This window comes from Phascolarctos cinereus, unplaced genomic scaffold (genome assembly GCF_003287225.1).
Source record: "Phascolarctos cinereus isolate Bilbo 61053 unplaced genomic scaffold, phaCin_HiC Scaffold_1;HRSCAF=81, whole genome shotgun sequence".
NCBI classification, from domain to species: Eukaryota; Metazoa; Chordata; class Mammalia; order Diprotodontia; family Phascolarctidae; genus Phascolarctos; species Phascolarctos cinereus.
Window position 1 is genome coordinate 51,996,259 of NW_027555514.1, and position 16,827 is coordinate 52,013,085.

At 41.0% G+C, this 16,827-nt stretch overlaps 2 protein-coding genes across 3 annotated transcripts in view; one reads left to right on the plus strand and one right to left on the minus strand.

Annotated features, from left to right (window-relative positions):
* Nucleotides 1-423, minus strand: part of DBF4 (DBF4-CDC7 kinase regulatory subunit) — a 37,871-nt gene extending 37,448 nt beyond the window's left edge. The window contains 1 exon segment of the mRNA XM_020987467.2: nucleotides 237-423. Coding sequence (XP_020843126.1) covers nucleotides 237-282 — 46 coding nt within the window. The 5' untranslated portion in view covers nucleotides 283-423.
* A 365-nt stretch (nucleotides 424-788) lies between these two features.
* SLC25A40 (solute carrier family 25 member 40) overlaps nucleotides 789-16,827 on the plus strand; it is a 45,900-nt gene continuing 29,861 nt past the window's right edge. For both annotated transcript variants that reach the window (XM_020987468.2, XM_078151892.1), the window contains exon 1: nucleotides 789-969. The gene's annotated coding sequence lies outside the window, so the exon portion shown is untranslated. The remainder of the gene's footprint in view (nucleotides 970-16,827) is intronic.

Consider the following 16,827-nt stretch of genomic DNA (forward strand, 5'->3'; position numbering starts at 1 on the left):
AGCACAAGGGACCCCAGACCGGCGCGGAAGGGCCGAGGCCCACGGCGCAAATGCCATTCCGAATGGGGGAGGGGGGCAGCCGGGTTCCGAGGGGCCCGGGGACAGGGCCCCCCGTGGGGCGGGAGCGGCGAGGAACCACGTTCCCCGAAGGGAGGGGGCATTTTGAAGGGGAGAGGGAGGAGGAGGCCGGAAGGGGAAAGGGGGGGCGTGTGAAAGAGACCAGAAATGAAATCTACCCGAGTGATGGCCTTTGCTGCGGATCCTCATGGTGCCGGCTTTCATGGCAGCCGCGCCGCTGTCCACATGCTGGGGCCGGCTCCCGCGAGCCCCGCCGCTGCTCTAGCCGGGACGCCTGATGGGGCGGGAAGGGAGTGGGCCGAGGCGGCCGCCTCCGTTTCCGGGGCAGGCTGGGGGGCGGGGGCAGGGTCCAGTGCGCGCGAGCGAGCGGGGAAGGGGAGGGACCAGAGAAGGCTCGGGGAAGGGCGGTGCCTCGCAGGCCTCCGGCGGTTGAAGATTTGAAAACCTGTCAGTCATAAGAGCGGCGACCTCGAGCAGCCCCGCCTCTCCCGCCCGGCCTAGCCTGTCCCTGAAGGTGCGCTCCGCCCCCTCCCGCCTGAATTGCCATGCCCCCTTCCTCTCGCCCTCGTGGCACCGCCCCACGCCTCCCGGCCGGGTCTCCTCGGCAGGCTCTGGACTACGCCGCCCCGCCCCCTCTCGCCCGATTGGCCCCGCTTATTGCCCCGCCCCTCTCTCCCGATTGGCCCCGCTTATTGCCCCGCCCCCCTTTTTCCTCTTACAGGCTGCCGAGCCGGTGCCGGTCGTGAGGTGCTGCCCTGAAGAGGCTGCCGCGGTGGAGGGTCGCGGTGCCTCGGGAAGATTGGATGCGGTTAGCGGTGGAGGGCGGCGTCCCCCATCACCTGGGCCCTTCCCGCCTCCGAGGGCTGCCCTAGGCGGCCAGTGAGCCATAAGGTGAGTGCCCGCGCTCCGGACCTGACTGGACCAGCTTGGAGGGAGGCGGGGGCTTTGGGGGCATGAGCCGGCGGTGCGGACCGAGCCCGGGCCCGCTGCCCGGGGCCTACGGCCGCGCCCCCGAGGGAGGAGGGCCTGGCTCGGGAGACGCCGGACTACCGGAGTGGGTGAAAGGCGGAGCGCGGGCCTGGGGGGGGAGGTTGGGGTGTGGGCAGCCTTCCTAGCCCCCAGGCCTCCAGGCCCTTGTTTATCCCGGAGGCTCCGTGTTCTGAACTGTGGTGGTGGACTATCCTTAAAGTTGACCCACTCTCCCCTACTTTTTATCTTTTCTGAGCCTCCCCTTGGATAGTGCAGGTTTTATCCCTCCCCCTTCCCCCTCCCCTTGACAGATGATGTCAATGAGGCTGGCGGGGGGAAGGGAGGGAGGTCAGGAAGTGCCCGCAGGCACACCGACCGTCTGGGTCCCAGATGGGCTTTGCTTCCCCTGCTGAAGCCCCGGATGTACTCCAGGCACCCCCGGCCCTGGTCCCGAGTTCCAAGTTCCGATTCTGGCCGTCCAGGTGACCGCACAGGTCTCTAGCTCGAAATCGAAGACGCGCTCCCGATAGTTCTAGGGAATCGATGATCTCTTCCTGCCCAGCAGCTGGGCACGAGCGGCTGCTTGTGGGGTCCTAGGCTTTGTACCCACCGCGGGCTTTGCCCCCAGGCTGCTGCAGAGCTGGGAGGGACCTCCCCTCTTCTTTCCCACCATTCCAAGCCACGGCGCTGCTTCCTTACGGTTTTGGTTGAGTGTTGTGTTTGGGTTTTTTTGCATCTTAGGGTGATTCGGTGGGATCAAGTTTAACCACGTTTTATGGAATGGAACAGTTGAGGCACTGAAAGGTTAAACAGTACGGGGCATTACTTGGAGTCAACGAACATTTATTACGTGCCTGCTTTGTGAGTTCTCTGATGCAGGCTCTCTTTCAAATTATCCCCATTATATGATAAAAACAATTTAAGAGGGAGAACGGAGTAGTGGATAGAAGAGCCTGTTTTCAGGTTCAAACAATTTGGGTTCAAGTCCTACTTCTTACACAAACTGTGTGACCCTGAGCAGAAAATCCCTTAACCTCTCAGTGCTCCAGATAACTCTCTAAGGTCAGAAGTTGCAGAAGAGTTTCAGATCTTCGTGGAAGGAGCTTAGACATAGGAAGCTCACCATATGGAAAAGTCACTATTTCAGAACAAAAAAAAATACAAACTCTGTAAAACAATAGCTTACATTTGTAAAACACCTTAAGGTATAGCCCCTAATCATTTTATGCCTAGACTATTGGAACAGCTTTCTGGTTGGTCAACCTCAAGTCTCCCTACTCCAATCCATCTTCTACTTAAATATCGAATTTATCTTCCTAAGTGCAAATCTGACCGTGTCACCCCTGCTAGGTGGCACAGTGGCTAGAGCTCTGGTCATAGAGTCAGGAAGACATGAGTTCAGATTTAGCCTGAGACACTGACTAGCCCTGTGACCTTAGGCATATTGATAAACATCTGCCAATTTCAATTTCCTCACTGTAAAATGGGAATAATAATAGCACCTATCTCCCAGAGTTGTTGTGAGGATTGAACTCTTGGTAGGTACTTAACAAATCTATCCATTCTTCCTTACTCCTTCCTTTCCTTTCTTCTTCCTTCCTGCCTTCTTTATTTCTTTCCTTACTTCCCTTATTACCTATTATCTCCAAGATCAAATATAAAAACCTGTTTAGCTTTTAAAATGTTGTGTTTATTACCTGGTCCCTTCCAACAATGAGTGTTTTTGAAGGCTGTCCCATATGCATGGAGCTCTCTGCCTTCTAGCTTCGCTGGCTTCCTTCAGGTCTCAGCTAAATTCCCACCTTCTGTAAAGAACCTTTCCTAATCTTCCCTAATGGGTCAGACTATTTCCAGTTCATCTTGTCTATGTCTTGTTTGTACATTGTTGTTTATTGTTCTCCCTTGTTAGGGCACTGTGCTTAATAAATGCTTAGTTGACTAAGACTTCATCTGATTTGATCCCCACAACACTGAGGTAGGTAATGCAAGTATTATTATACTACCCTTTACATACAAGGAAACTGAATCTCAGAGTATTAAATAACTTTATCACAGACTCCTAAAGTACAAGTGTTTTGCTTTTTTTTCTCCAATTAGACTGTGTTGTTATCACTTAGACATGTCTGATTCCTAGGATCATGGCATGCCAGACCCCTTTCCACAGGGATTTCTTGGCAAAGATACTGGAGTAATTTGCAATTTCTTTCTCCTGTGGATCACCTTTTATCAGAACTCTCCACTATGACCTTCTTGGGTAATCATGCATGGCGTAGCTCATAGTTTCATTAAGCCTCTTTGCCACAACAAGGCAGTGATCAGGAAGGGATTAGACTATGTTGCCTGTGTATAAATAAAAAGACACTAAAAATACAAATATGTAGATATGTTTGCATGTCCTGGCCTGAGTGATAGGCTAAAGTTACATTATTTCCACTAACGTGGATCTGTTAAACATAACCTATTCTTTTAGACACACCCTAGACTGCACTGAGGGTGATAAAGTCTGCTTAATTAGGTAGTGCCAACTTGGTTAATGAAGTTTTGAGTGACAGTCCTCTTAGCTGCACTTGCTAAACAATCTATATCTATCTATCTATCTATCTATAGATAGATATAGATATATCTATAGATATAGATATATATAAAAAGAACGAATAAAATTGGGCTACAGTGGAGTTTGTAGCTTGTTTATAATTTGTTTTAGAAGTTTCATTAAAGACAGATGAGGGTTTGAAGTAAAAACTTAAGAAACAGACAAAGAAAGAGAAGGAGTTGTTTTCAGGGTTGGAGTTCCATCCTTAGCTTTGAAAGTCCTAGTTGTATTATCATGGGCAAGTTATTTAACACCTTTGAGCTTCAATTTTCTTATTTGTAAAATGGAGATTACAATATGTGCACAAGTTATATCGCAAGATTGTTATGAAGAAAGCACTTTGTGAACATTAAAGGAGGGCAGCTAGGTGGTAAGATAGAGCACCAGGCTTAGAGTCAGGAAGACCTGAGTTCAAATGTGGCTTCAGACACTTACCTAGGGACCTAGGGAAAGTCACTTAACTCTGTTTGCCTTAGCTTCCTCAACTGTAGAATAAGCTAGAGAAAGAAATGGCAAACCATTCCAGTAACCTTGCCAAGAAAACCTCAAATGGGGTCACAAAGAGTCAGATACTGAAATAATGGAACAATTGGGGTTGTTGGGGTGGGGATCCATTGAATCAATGACCCCACTTAAGAGTAATTATCTTCACCAAGTAAGAACTGTTAAAGACTTTACTAGATGGGAGAAGTCCTTAATCAGTTTAGAAGTCCTTTGGATTGATGTTGGGTAAGAAATAGATTTGAATTGGTTGAGGATTGGTCAAACCCCGTGGGGCTCACATAAAATCAGTGAGCCAATTTGGAATGGGACATTTGAATATCTGCCAGCATGAAGTTGGCACCTAGATGACTTAGTTGATAGAGCACTGGACCTGGAGTCAGGAAGACCTAGATTCAAATCCAGCCTCATAAACTTATTAGCTGTGTGATCTTGGCAAGTCACTTAACCGCTGTTTGCCTCAATCCGCTAGAGAAGGAAATGGCAAACCCTTCCAGTATCTTTGCAAAGAAAACCCCATGGACAGGGGGGAGGGTGTTGGTGGTGGTGGTGGTGAGAGAATGATTGAGGTGAGGAGAGCCCTGGCTATAGTCTCAATTTCATCCTCCATCCTCCCCTGGCTAAAGGAAGACTGAGTTTCCAAAGGTCTAGAGGATTTTGGACTTCCTGTCAGGCCCCTATAACAGTGTCTGCATTAGGGGCAGAGCCTAGACCAGATGTAATGAGGAAAGCCACATCCAAGGTTATACATTGTAGAGTCTACAAGGAGACTAGCAGAAAAAACATACTGTACCTAAGAGGGATGGATATCTTGAGGACTCCAGCAAAAGGACTTCCAGGAACTGTGAGTAGACTCTTGGCCACTTGTGCTCTAATCTAGGGCCCATTTTTCCTCCCAGTGCTTTGACCAAGAATAATCAAGGGTGGAAGAGGGCGGAGGTGTTGAAAGTGAAATGCCATGTTCACTGGGGCCCTGAGACCTGCCATTAACTGATCTAGGACATGTGGGTGGTGGAGTGGAGGGGAGTGGGCTGAAGACTACTATGCTGTGATCTAAGACAATCTAAGGGGAGGACAGAAACGTGCTTGAGATTCTTGGTTACAAACACAGCAAGGGAAGTGGAAGCTGTCACTAGGGGCCTAGTAAATTGATGTCAGAGCCAAGGAAGCCTTGACCATGCTACCCAGTAAAGCAGGGAAGGGTCGAGCCTGATCTTGGCACAAAGTTCTAAAACAGTGCCCTAGACTAGAGATAGTAATAAACAGAGGAAGACTGACAAACTTAGCCAAGTAGCAGACTCCATGAATGTTTGAATAAAGCAAACGAATCAATAACCACAGAAGAAAACAATAAATATTATGACAAAAGACTGAAAAAAAGGAGGAAAAAAAGGAATGCATTTAGTATCAAAAATAATTGGCTTGGAAAATAGATCAAGAAGAATTTAAGAATCATCAAACATCTGCCTTTTTTGGCTAAAGTTTCACCTGCCAGAAACTCAGTCTTAGTGCCTGCCCTCTGAAATTATTCTCAATTAGTCCTGTATATATCTTGTTTTCACGTCATTTTTTGTTGTTGTTGTCTCTCACATTAGACTTTGACCTCCTTGAGAGCAGAGAGCAGAGACTTTTTGCCTTTCTTTGTATCCCCAATGCTTAGCAAAGTTCCTGGAATGTATTAAGTACTTAATAAATGCTTATTGACGGACTTTCTGAAAATAATGAACAGAAAAATCCAGATAACATATTTCAAAGAATCATAAATGGAAACTGCCTATATCTGTTGGAACCCTAGGACTAAGTGAAAACAGAAGGAATCTATTAGTAATCTCCTTAATGAAATCCCAAATTGAAAACTTCCCAGATTGTCATAGCCAAAAACCAAAGCAGCCGTCTCAAACAAAACATAATACTAGCAGTCAGGAGGAGACACTTCAAATACTCCAGAACCAGAGTTGGAATCACATAAGACTTGACAGCAGCTACTACAAAGGAAACAAAATCTTTCAGTGTAAATATCCCAAAAGCTTATAAATAAATATAACTTACTCTGTTAGACTATTATACTCTCATGGGAGAAAAAAAAACCTGGATTTTTAGTAAAATAGAGTACTTTTAAGTCCTCTTTGTTAATATACACACATAGAACATAGTTTAATAGAAACTTTGAAATGCAGGTACGTGCATCAAGAGAGGCTTAGAAATGTAAATGTATTTGAGCATTTAGAAGAGGCTAAATAATGAAATAGGGAAAAGAGGCAAGTGTCCCTTAAAAATATTTGTGTCTTCAAGGTCATAGAGTTAAATGAGACAAACATTAGCTATCTCTATCAAACTGCTTGCTTTCTAATCAGATTAAGTATGCTATCTATTCTTTCACAGATACACACACACACACACATATGTAACATTTATTAGGCATTTACTGTATGCCAGACATCATCCTAAACATTGGGAATACAAATATAAGCAAGACAGTTAATTAAAACAAAAAAAATAATAAATCCTAGGGGTATATTTGTTCTGTTTTTATTCTTTAGGAAAGACAAGGGAGAGGGAAAGGAATATAATATGAAATGAATAAGAAGAGTGAGGAACTACACAGATATGCAGGAAGAGTTTGGTGTAGAAATACATTAAACAGCATGCAGATAGCCAGAAAGGGGAGGGACTTGTCCAGAGTCGCACAGCTAGTGAGTATTGTGTATCTGAGGCTGGATTTGAACTTGGGTCCTCCTGAATCCAAGGCTGGTGCTCTATCCACTGGGCCGCCTAGCTGCCCCCTTACACTGCTTATATTATTCGTTTTGATCACATTCCTCACTTTTTAAATTCTCTGCTGATTCCCCCCCTTCCACACACACACACACACACACACACACACACACACACACACACACCCTCTATACAAAGAGGAAAAGTATAACAGGCTGTGATGGAGGACATTTAATCATAACTGTGAACACAAATAGGAAGAACTTGTTCACAAAAACACGAGAGAATAATAGAGTGGATGTGATAGAAAGCAAGGATCAACAGGGGAACCCTGCATCCTCCTCCCAGGAGAGACTCCCTTATGCCAGAGGATTGTCACAAAACACTTGGAAAGACTATGAACAGATACAGAGTGAAGTGGACCAAACTAGAATACTTTATGCAGTAGAACATTGTAAAGAAAAGCAGCTTTGTGGGACTTAGGAACTCTGATTAATGAAGTGACCAACTACCACTACTGAAAACTAATAATGGTGCATACTTCTGGAATCTTGAAAAGTGGTGATGATGGACTAGAGATGGAAGCTGAAGCATATGTTTTCAGACCTGGATGATGTATGGATTTGTTTTGTTTGTCCCTGTTTATTTGTTACAAGGGAAGCCTTTTTTGTGGGGGTGGAGATGGGAGTAGTGTGGTAATGCCAAAAAAGATTCCCCCCCAAAAGGAAAAGACAACAGAAGGCAGCAATGAAACATATCTGGAAGAGTAGCATTTCATAAATGCACAGAAGAGAATAGTATTCAAGAGGGAGACGTAGACAAATGGGACAGCTTCGAAATTTAATGTGTTGAATTTATTTTTTTTTTGTTTTAATTAACTGTCTTGCTTATATTTGTATTCCCAATGTTTAGGATGATGCCTGGCATACAGTAAATGCCTAATAAATGTTACGTGTGTGTATGTGTGTCTGTATATCTGTGAAAGAATAGGTAGCATACTTAATCAGATTAGAAAGCAAGCAGTTTGATAGAGATAGCTAAGACATGCATGGAAAGACACACAGGATACCAAAATGTGGGCTAAATTGAACAAAATATATTAAATATTAAAATGCTACTACACTGCAAAGGACGTCCATATAAGTAAGTGATGGGATGACCATGAGATGCTGACCAGACAACAGTTTATATGAAAAAGATCTGAAAGTTTTAATGGCCCAGATGTTGTATGTGAGTCAACAGTATGAAAAAGCAATCCACAAAGGGATTCCAGACTTAGGCTACTGCTGCCTTGGTCACTCCATATATAAAGTTTGTTGTGTTCGGTCCTGAGTACCACAGTTTAGAAAGAACAGTGGCAAACTAGAATATATGCCCATAGAGCAATCAGAGCATTGAGAGAACTTGAAACCATGCTATCCGAATGTATCAATTGAAAAAACAGGAATATTTTGCTTGGTAGTGTTATGGTAGTGTGGAGCAGATTGAAGGCTGAAAGACAGTTCAATTTGTTCAGCTTGGCCCCAGAAGACAGAAATAGAATCAATGGATGGAAATCGAAAAGAGAAAAATTTAAGTGTGATGCAAGGAAGACTCCTAACAATTAGAGCTATCTGAAAATAGAATAATGCTCATGCGGATCTTTTACTGGTATTGTTTGTGGTTTGTTGTTTCAGTTAGCTGTGTCTGACCCTTTGTGACCCCATTTAGGGTTTTCATGCCAAAGATACTGGCGTGGTTTGCCCTTTCCTTTTCTGGCTGATTTTACAGTTGAGGAAACTGAGGCAAATAGGGTTAAGGTGACTTGCCCAGGGTCACACAGCCTAGAAAGTGTCTGAGACTGGATTTTAACTCCAGTCCTCCTGACTCCAGGCCCAGCACTCTTTCCACTGTGCCACATAGCTACCTGTTTTTTTTGTTTGTTTGTTTTTGGTTACTTTGGGAAATATCAACTCCTTTATTACCCTCTCTGAGGAGAAACCCACAAGTAGGTTAGCCGTGGTGGTTCAGCTCTTGCTACCTGAACAAAGATCTCATGTTAAAAATACCAGTAGTTCAATGAATACTTGTAAATGGTCTAAGAACTATGTGAGTTTTAATATTCTGTCTTTGTTGTGATTTTTCATGTGTCTTCATCTCTTGTCATTCAAGAATTGTACTTTAAAATAACTTACAGGTATTTTCACAGATTTCTTTGTAGATGGCTATATTTCAGATTTCGAGTGAATGGTTTTAAAAACAATGTAACCAGGAAAATTGATATAATAGAAAAGCACATAGTGTTAATGATGGAATTTATACAGTGCTAGTCAGTGGGCTGCTAGGTGACATAGTGCATGGAGTGCAGGGCCTGGAGTCAGGAGAACCTGACTCAGATACTTACTAGCTGTGTGACCCTGGATAAGTCACTTCACCTGGCTTGCCTCAGTTTCCTTATCTGTCAAAGTGGAAAAGGAAATGGCAAACCACTCCAGTATCTTTGCCAAGAAAACCCCAAATGGGGTCATGGAGAGTCAGACATGACTGAAAGGACTCAACAACAACAAATACTCTATAAACATTGAATAAAAACTTGGAGATGATTTTGCAGCACACAGGCTTAATTTGATATATTCCTTTTTTTTAATTTGTTCTCCCTTTCCTATATTAAAACACACACACATACACAGCATTGTCTTCAAAATTGAGTTGGTCAGTTACTGTTAGACACAAAATATTGGAGTATAGAGCTGAGAAAAAGGCATGAATCAGATTGGTAAAGAAAGGGTCAAAATATTGTTAATAATTGACCATATTGTGTTATAGATATGAAATAATGTCTTCTTTTCTAAAGATTACCTCTCACCTACTAAACAGAAACCCTTCATATCCTCAGTGCATGTATCCATACTTACTCTGGGTTTTAGTGTTTGTAAAGCACAGGTCCAACAAATCATCTTACAACATCATTCATCATAAAACAGCTAAGAAGTAAAGTAGAAGAATACTAGACTTGGAATCAGGAAGAAGGCATAAGTTCACATTCTGACTTAAACAGCAACTACCTGTATGACCAAGTCATCTAACTTCTGTCAGCCTTCATTTCCTTATGTGTAAAATGGACATAATAATAGTACCTACCTATATCTAAGTAGCAGAGTAGATAGAGTACCTGCCTGGAGTCAGTAAGACCTTAGTTCATAAATGGCCTCAGACAATAGTTGTATGACCCTAGCTAAGTCACTTACCCCTGTTTGCCTCAGTTTTTGCATCTGTAAAATGAGCTGGAGAAGGACATGGCAAACCACTCCAGTATCTTTGTCAAGAAAACTCCAAATGGGGTCACAAAGAGTTGGACCCGATTGAAATGACTGAACAACAACAAAACCTGACAAGAATTATTGTGAGGATCAAATGAAATAACAATTTAAAAGTATTTTCAGATATTCAAACACAACGTCAATGCTACCTCCTGTTATCATTATTAATTGTAGTTTTCTTAGCCGCATCAAAGAATTTTAGAGTTGGAAAGGACCCCTGCAGCCATCTAGACCAACCTACATGTGGAAAAGATTCTCTACTTGAGTACATTCACCAAATGTTCCATTCAGCCTTTGCTTGTACTCCACCTCCAAAAGCAGCTATTTTTCAATAACTAACTGTGAGGACTTCCCCCCTCCCCCTTTCATCAAACCTGAATTTGTCTTTTTGTAACTTCATACATTGTTCCTGGTTCTTTCCTGTGGGACCAAAGAGAACAAGTCTGAGCCTTACTCTGTTAACTTAACAGCCTTTCAAGTCCTTGAAGACAAACTAACATGTTCATCTGACTCCTCTTCAGGCTTAACATCAGTCATCACCAGTTTTTTGAACTAATCCCCATATGGACTTGAGGCCATTGTCTAGTTGCTCTCCTCTAGATGCTATCTAGCAAGTTAATGTCCTTCCTTTAAAAAATAATAGATATGTTTCATTAATATTTCTCAATTAAGTATAAATTTTAAAAAATATTCATTTTAAAAAATTTTGTGTTCCAAATTCTTGACCTCTTCCCCCTCCGCCACCCCTCGAGATGGCAGGTAATATATCAGTTATACATGTGAAGTCATACAAGACATTTCCATATTAGCTGTGTTGAAAAAGAAAATATAAAAACAAGAAAAATAAAATATGAAAAAGTATGCTTCAGTCTGTGCTCAGTTCATCTGTTTCCTCTCATCATGGCTCCTTTGGAATTGTCTTGGATCATTATCTTGATCAGAGTAGTCTTTCACAGTTGATCATCCTTACAATATTACTCTTGGTGTGTACATTGTTCTGGTTCTACTCACTTTTCTCTGCATCAGTTCTTATAAGTCTTACCAGGTTTTTCTGAAACCATCCTGCTTGTCATTTCTAATAGCACAATAATATTTCATCACAATCATATACCACAGCTTATTCTGCCATTCTCCAGTTGATGGGAATCCCCTCAATTTCAAATTCTTTTCAATTCAAAAGGAGCTGCTATGAATATTTTTGTACAAATAGGTCCTTTTCCCTTTGATTTCTTTGAGACACAGGCCTAGTAGTGGTATTTCTGGGTCAAAGGATATGCACAACTTATCGCTCTTTCTTTGGGCATAGTTTGAAATCGTTCTCCATGATGTTTGGCCTAGTTCACAACTCCACCAGCAGTGTATTAGTGTACAAATTTTTCCACATCTTCTTCAGCATTTGTCATTTTCCTTTTCTGTCATGTTAACTGATCTGATAGATATGAGGTAGTACCTCAGTGTTGTTTTAATTTGCATTTCTCTTAATCACTATTGATTTTTTTTCATGCAAATATCTTTCCTTAAATATTGTACCCAGAACTGAACACAGTACTCTGCTTCTGGTCTAACCAGGGTAACAATAAGATTATTACCTCCTTTTTTCTAGAAGTAATGCCTTTTTTAAATGGATTTGCTTTTTTTGCTGACCTATGAAGCTTATAGTTCATGAAGTCCCCAAATATTTTTTTAGACAAACTACTGACTATCCATTCCTTGTTACTTGTATACTTTTAAAATTGGTTTGTTGAACCCAAGTACAAGACTTGCATTTATTCTTATTAAATTTAATATAAGTAGATTCAGCATAGTTTTCTAGTCTCAAGATTCTTTTGGATCCTGACTCATCTAGTATGTTAGCTATCTGTATTAACATTATGTCATTGAAAAAATTTGATATGTGTGCCATCTACTCCTTTGTCTAAGTCATTGATAAAAATGCCAAACAATTCAGGGCCAACTACACATCTCTGGGGCACCCCTTTGGAGACCTTCTAAGTTGATAAGGAGCCATTAAGGATTATTCTTTGAGTCTGGACATTTAACCATTTCTAAATCCAGATTGTCATTTAGCCCACTTCTCCATCTTTTCCACCAAAAATGGCATGAGATACTTTAATTTAATATGTAGGTAAATTTTCTCTTAGCTTTCCCTTCACCTGTAAATTTAGTAACTGTGAGAAAAAGAAATGGTCTGCTATAAACTAATTTTAATTAAATATATTGAGCTACCCCTAATAATATACTGATTTCATTCTCTTCTCATTTCTGAAAATCAGGACATTTACTATACTCTCCTGTTCTTCAAGATTTTTCAGATATAGTGATTTAGTGGTCATATATGTAATTTTTTCTGTTCTTCCAGGATGTAGTTTATCTGGGCCAGGTGACTTGAATTTATCAAGAGAGCTAAGTGCTCTCAGTACTATTATTATTATTATTATTATTATTATTATTATTATTATTATAGTATTATTATTATTATCCTGGCTATCAACTGCCTATTAGCTATTCTTTTCCTGTTCTTTTCAGCCCAAAGGTAATTTTCCTTTGCAGAGAAAAAAGAAGCAAAGTAGGAATTTAGCAGCTGTCTTGAATGAATGAATGAATGAATGAATGAGTGAATGAATAAAAGCGTTTCAGTGCTTATTATCTGCAAAGCACCATGCTAAGTGCTAAGGGTACAAATAGAAAAAGTGAGACAGTACCAGCTCTCAAGGAGCTCACATCTTAATGGTGGAGATAACATGTGGAAGGTTTCAGCTACAAAGGTCCCATGGTCCTTAGGATGCAGTAATAAATTATATGGTAATACTTTATGTTTTCTGTCATTTCTACTGATAAACATCATCCCAGTTTCTGATGTTGAACCATTTGACCATGCTAAGGACCTTGATGGTAAGGTCCTTCTAGGTCTTCAATAGCTATTGCTGTAGCACTCACAGAAGCAGTTGCCAGGTTGCATTTTAGCAAGGGTTGTTTACCAAGATGATATGTCTGTGGTACTGTTATACCGAGAAATTAGCGAGTTAGACCCAGACTAATTTAAATTATGGATCTTATTAGTGCGCGGCTGCCGGGGGTATTCACATCCAAATCAAGCAGCCCCCCATCAGGGGTCAAGCTAGGGTTTATATAGAAAAAAGACATGAGAAAGAAATGCAAGGAACACTGATGAGGTAATCCAAAGATGCAGGTGTCTTTGGGGGCTATGGATGGAAAAGTACAGGGAGTATACAGGACAGGGAGGGGGATGGATCTTTGAAGTCTGGCAAGAAGAAGAGTTCTTGGGCTGGTCAAGGGCACCTCTCTTCCTCTGTCTTGACATGAGAATGCTCTGCAACAAAGGAAAAACTTTCTCACAACTAAGGAATTGGGAGGCTTCCAGAGACATGATCTGAGGGCTGGGGCCTGAGCAGCCAGATAAGGGTCATGCTGAGGCCCATGCATGAATACTGCTAGGCACAGTGTCCTTGGGCTGGGGAGTGGTTGTCAGAGACAGTGTTTCTGAGACTAGGAGACATTTGGGGCAAAAGTATAAGCACAAGCATCTGAGCACCCCATCATTACAGGTCAGGGATCACACAAACCAGACCAGGTGTCCTGGCTTCTGATATAAACATAATTATCTAAAGCAATTATATTGCAAGCTTTCTTATCCATTTGCGTTGGAGGTACTGGCTATGCTGAGCTATACAAGAGTACATTTCACTATTGTTTAGATTTAAGAGGAAAGAGGTCTGGGGCAAGATTAAGCACCAACTTTTGCTTTCCATGGCTTAAAGGGCCATACTACCTAAATGGCAAAATAATGTTCTGTATTACAGTACACACTGGATTGGAAATGTTGCTATTCTCAAGGCTCTTGGGTTTTGTTACAGAAATAAGATTAAGACCTAATCTCTCTAGGAAGCCTTATTTTACTGTTCCAGCACACACCCATCCCTGCCTTCTCTGAAATCCTTGAGCTCTTTTTTGTCTTTGTCATTTCATTTCAAACTGATTACATAACAACAGCGATAGTTAAGATCTAGGCCACCTTTAGAGCAGTGACTTCTGACTAACTTCTGGAGACTTCTCTAAAACCTGATTATGCAGTCTTGAATAGTTATTTTTCAGTATTTTTCCTTTTTTTTTTAAAGGGTAAGTTTTCATTGTTGTCTTCTGTTTTTGTTTGTTTTTTCTTAAATCACTGTAATTATCCCCAGTATCTTTCTCCCTCTGTCTCCCAGAGATCCACTCCATATAACAAATAGTATTTTTTGAAGACAGAGAAAAAAAGGAGAGGGGAAAATATCAGTACAATTGATTAGTACTTTGAAAAATTCTGGGAACATGGCCACACTTGTGGACCTCTCACTTAAAGGAAGGAATAAGTTGGGGGTTTTGCATCATATTTCTTCATTTGAGTTATGGCTTAATCTTTTAAATTTTGTTATGTTCACTTTTGTTTTTTTGTATGTGTGATTCTTTTCTATTTACATTGTGGTAGTTATTCAGCATCAGGTCGTGCAGAACGTTTCTTAAAACAGTAATATTCTATTATGTTCATATACCACAATTTAGTCATTCTTCAGTGGATGAGCATCTACTTTGTTTCTAATTCTTTGCTCTCAGAATAAATACTGCTACAAATATTTTGTGGATGTGGAGACTTTTTTCTTATCGATTGTTTCCTTTGGGGTTAAGACCTGTAATGGAATCTCTGGTTCAAAGATTATGGATAATTCAGTCACTTCATTTGCCTAATTCCAGTTATTTTCCAAAATGGTTTACCATTTCATAGTTCCACCAACAATATATTAGTGTGCCTATCATCCCACAGCCCCTCTGGTATTGACTGTTGTCATTCTTTGTCATCTTTGCTAATTTGCAGGATGTGAAATGAAGTCTCAAGATTGGTTTTGTCTTGCATTTCTCTTCTTATTAGTGTTTTGGAGCTCTCTTTCATGTTGTTGTGAATACTTTGCAGTTCTTCTGAGAATTGTTTCTTCATATCCTTTGACCATTTATCTATTGGGGAATGGCTGTTAGTCTTATATATGTATATATTTATTAAATTTTATGTGTCATGGATACAAAATCTTTAACAGAGAAACTTGATGTGAAGATTTTTCCCCATTCAATCACTTCCCTTCTTATCCAAGGTTCATTAATTTTGTCAGTTTCATTCAAAGTTATCTATTTATCTTTCGTAATTACCTCTATCTCTTGTTTGCTTAAGAATATATTCCCTTTGCATAGCTGTGAAAGGTATATGATCTGTTTCTCTTCTGATTTTTTTATAGTATTACCTTAACCGTTAAGGTCCATTAACATCCATGAAACATGGAGTAAGGTGTTTGCATAAACCTTATTTTTGCCAGACTGCTTTTCCAGTTTTTGATATTAAAAAAAATCAAATAAGGAATTTTTTCCTAGGTAATTTATGTTTTCCATGTTATCAAACACTGGCTTATTGAATACTGTTGTTTCTGATTCTCCCTTGTCTAGTCTGTTCCATTGATCTGTCTGTTTTTTAACCAAACTAATTTTTTAAAATTTTAAACGAGAAGTTTATTTAAACAACAGGATGTTTGACTTGAAGGGAAAACTATCTAGGATCAATTTCTTTATAGTAATTTATCCCCACTGAGAGACAGAGATTGCCCTACATGTAACAGCTACATGCAAAAAAGTTGTAAAATCGTCCTTGGTTTTACAGTGATAAAAGAAAAATACTGAAATTATCCAATCAAATCAGGTATGCAAGGACTTTTTTGTGGGGTTTTTTTTTTGCTGTTGTTAAACAGTGAGAGCAAAATAATTTACTGGAATATAAAGGTAAAAGTTGAATGAGCATGCCACTAATGGAGAAAAGGGATATTTTCACAGAACCAGTTTGTTTTTTTCCCCTCCCCATCTCCATTTGATATTGATCAAAACATACCACCGGCCATTTAGTTTAAAAAGGATATACGCATTATGCCTGTGCTCCTACACTAGTTACTTTGTGTACAATAAAGAAATGAGGGAAGGGAATCAAAGAAGAGAGAAAACTACTGTAGTAATTGGAATGTGGATGAACCAAATCTTGATTTTCTAGTTGTGAATGTATTGTTTTCCTTGGGAGCATGGTTCTGGAGTGGGGTTACATGTTCTATTTTTGGTCAGTGCCTCCTGTCTGCTGCTGGAATACATCAATTGTATCTTCATCCTCCATTTCTCCATTTCCAAATATGCAGGTGTGTCTGTTTCATTGATTGGTTGCCCATCAAATTGGGATCTGATCTGCCTCATTGGCAAACCCTGTCATTCCCAATAAGCTTTCATTAGTTTACTAAGTGGTGTGTGCCTCTTAATCTTAAATTGCACCACCAAACCATCTTGCCCTGCCACCTTCAGATTAATGTGGTCATTGTTTACAGTCTTGACTCCTTCCTTCCGCTTTTCGTCGGCCATGGCGAGTCCTAGGGTCTCCTCAGCTGCTGCTTCACAAAAGAGGCCCAGGATGGTCTGCTCCAAGGGAGGGGGAGAGGGGAGAAGCAGCAGCAGGAGAAAAAGAGGAAGAGGAAGATAATGGTGGTGATGGTGAGGAAGAGGAGCCCAAAATAATTTTTTAAACTGTGCCAGGCATTGTGTTAAGCACTTAACAATTATTATTTTATTGGGTCCTCACAACAACCTTGGAAGACAAGT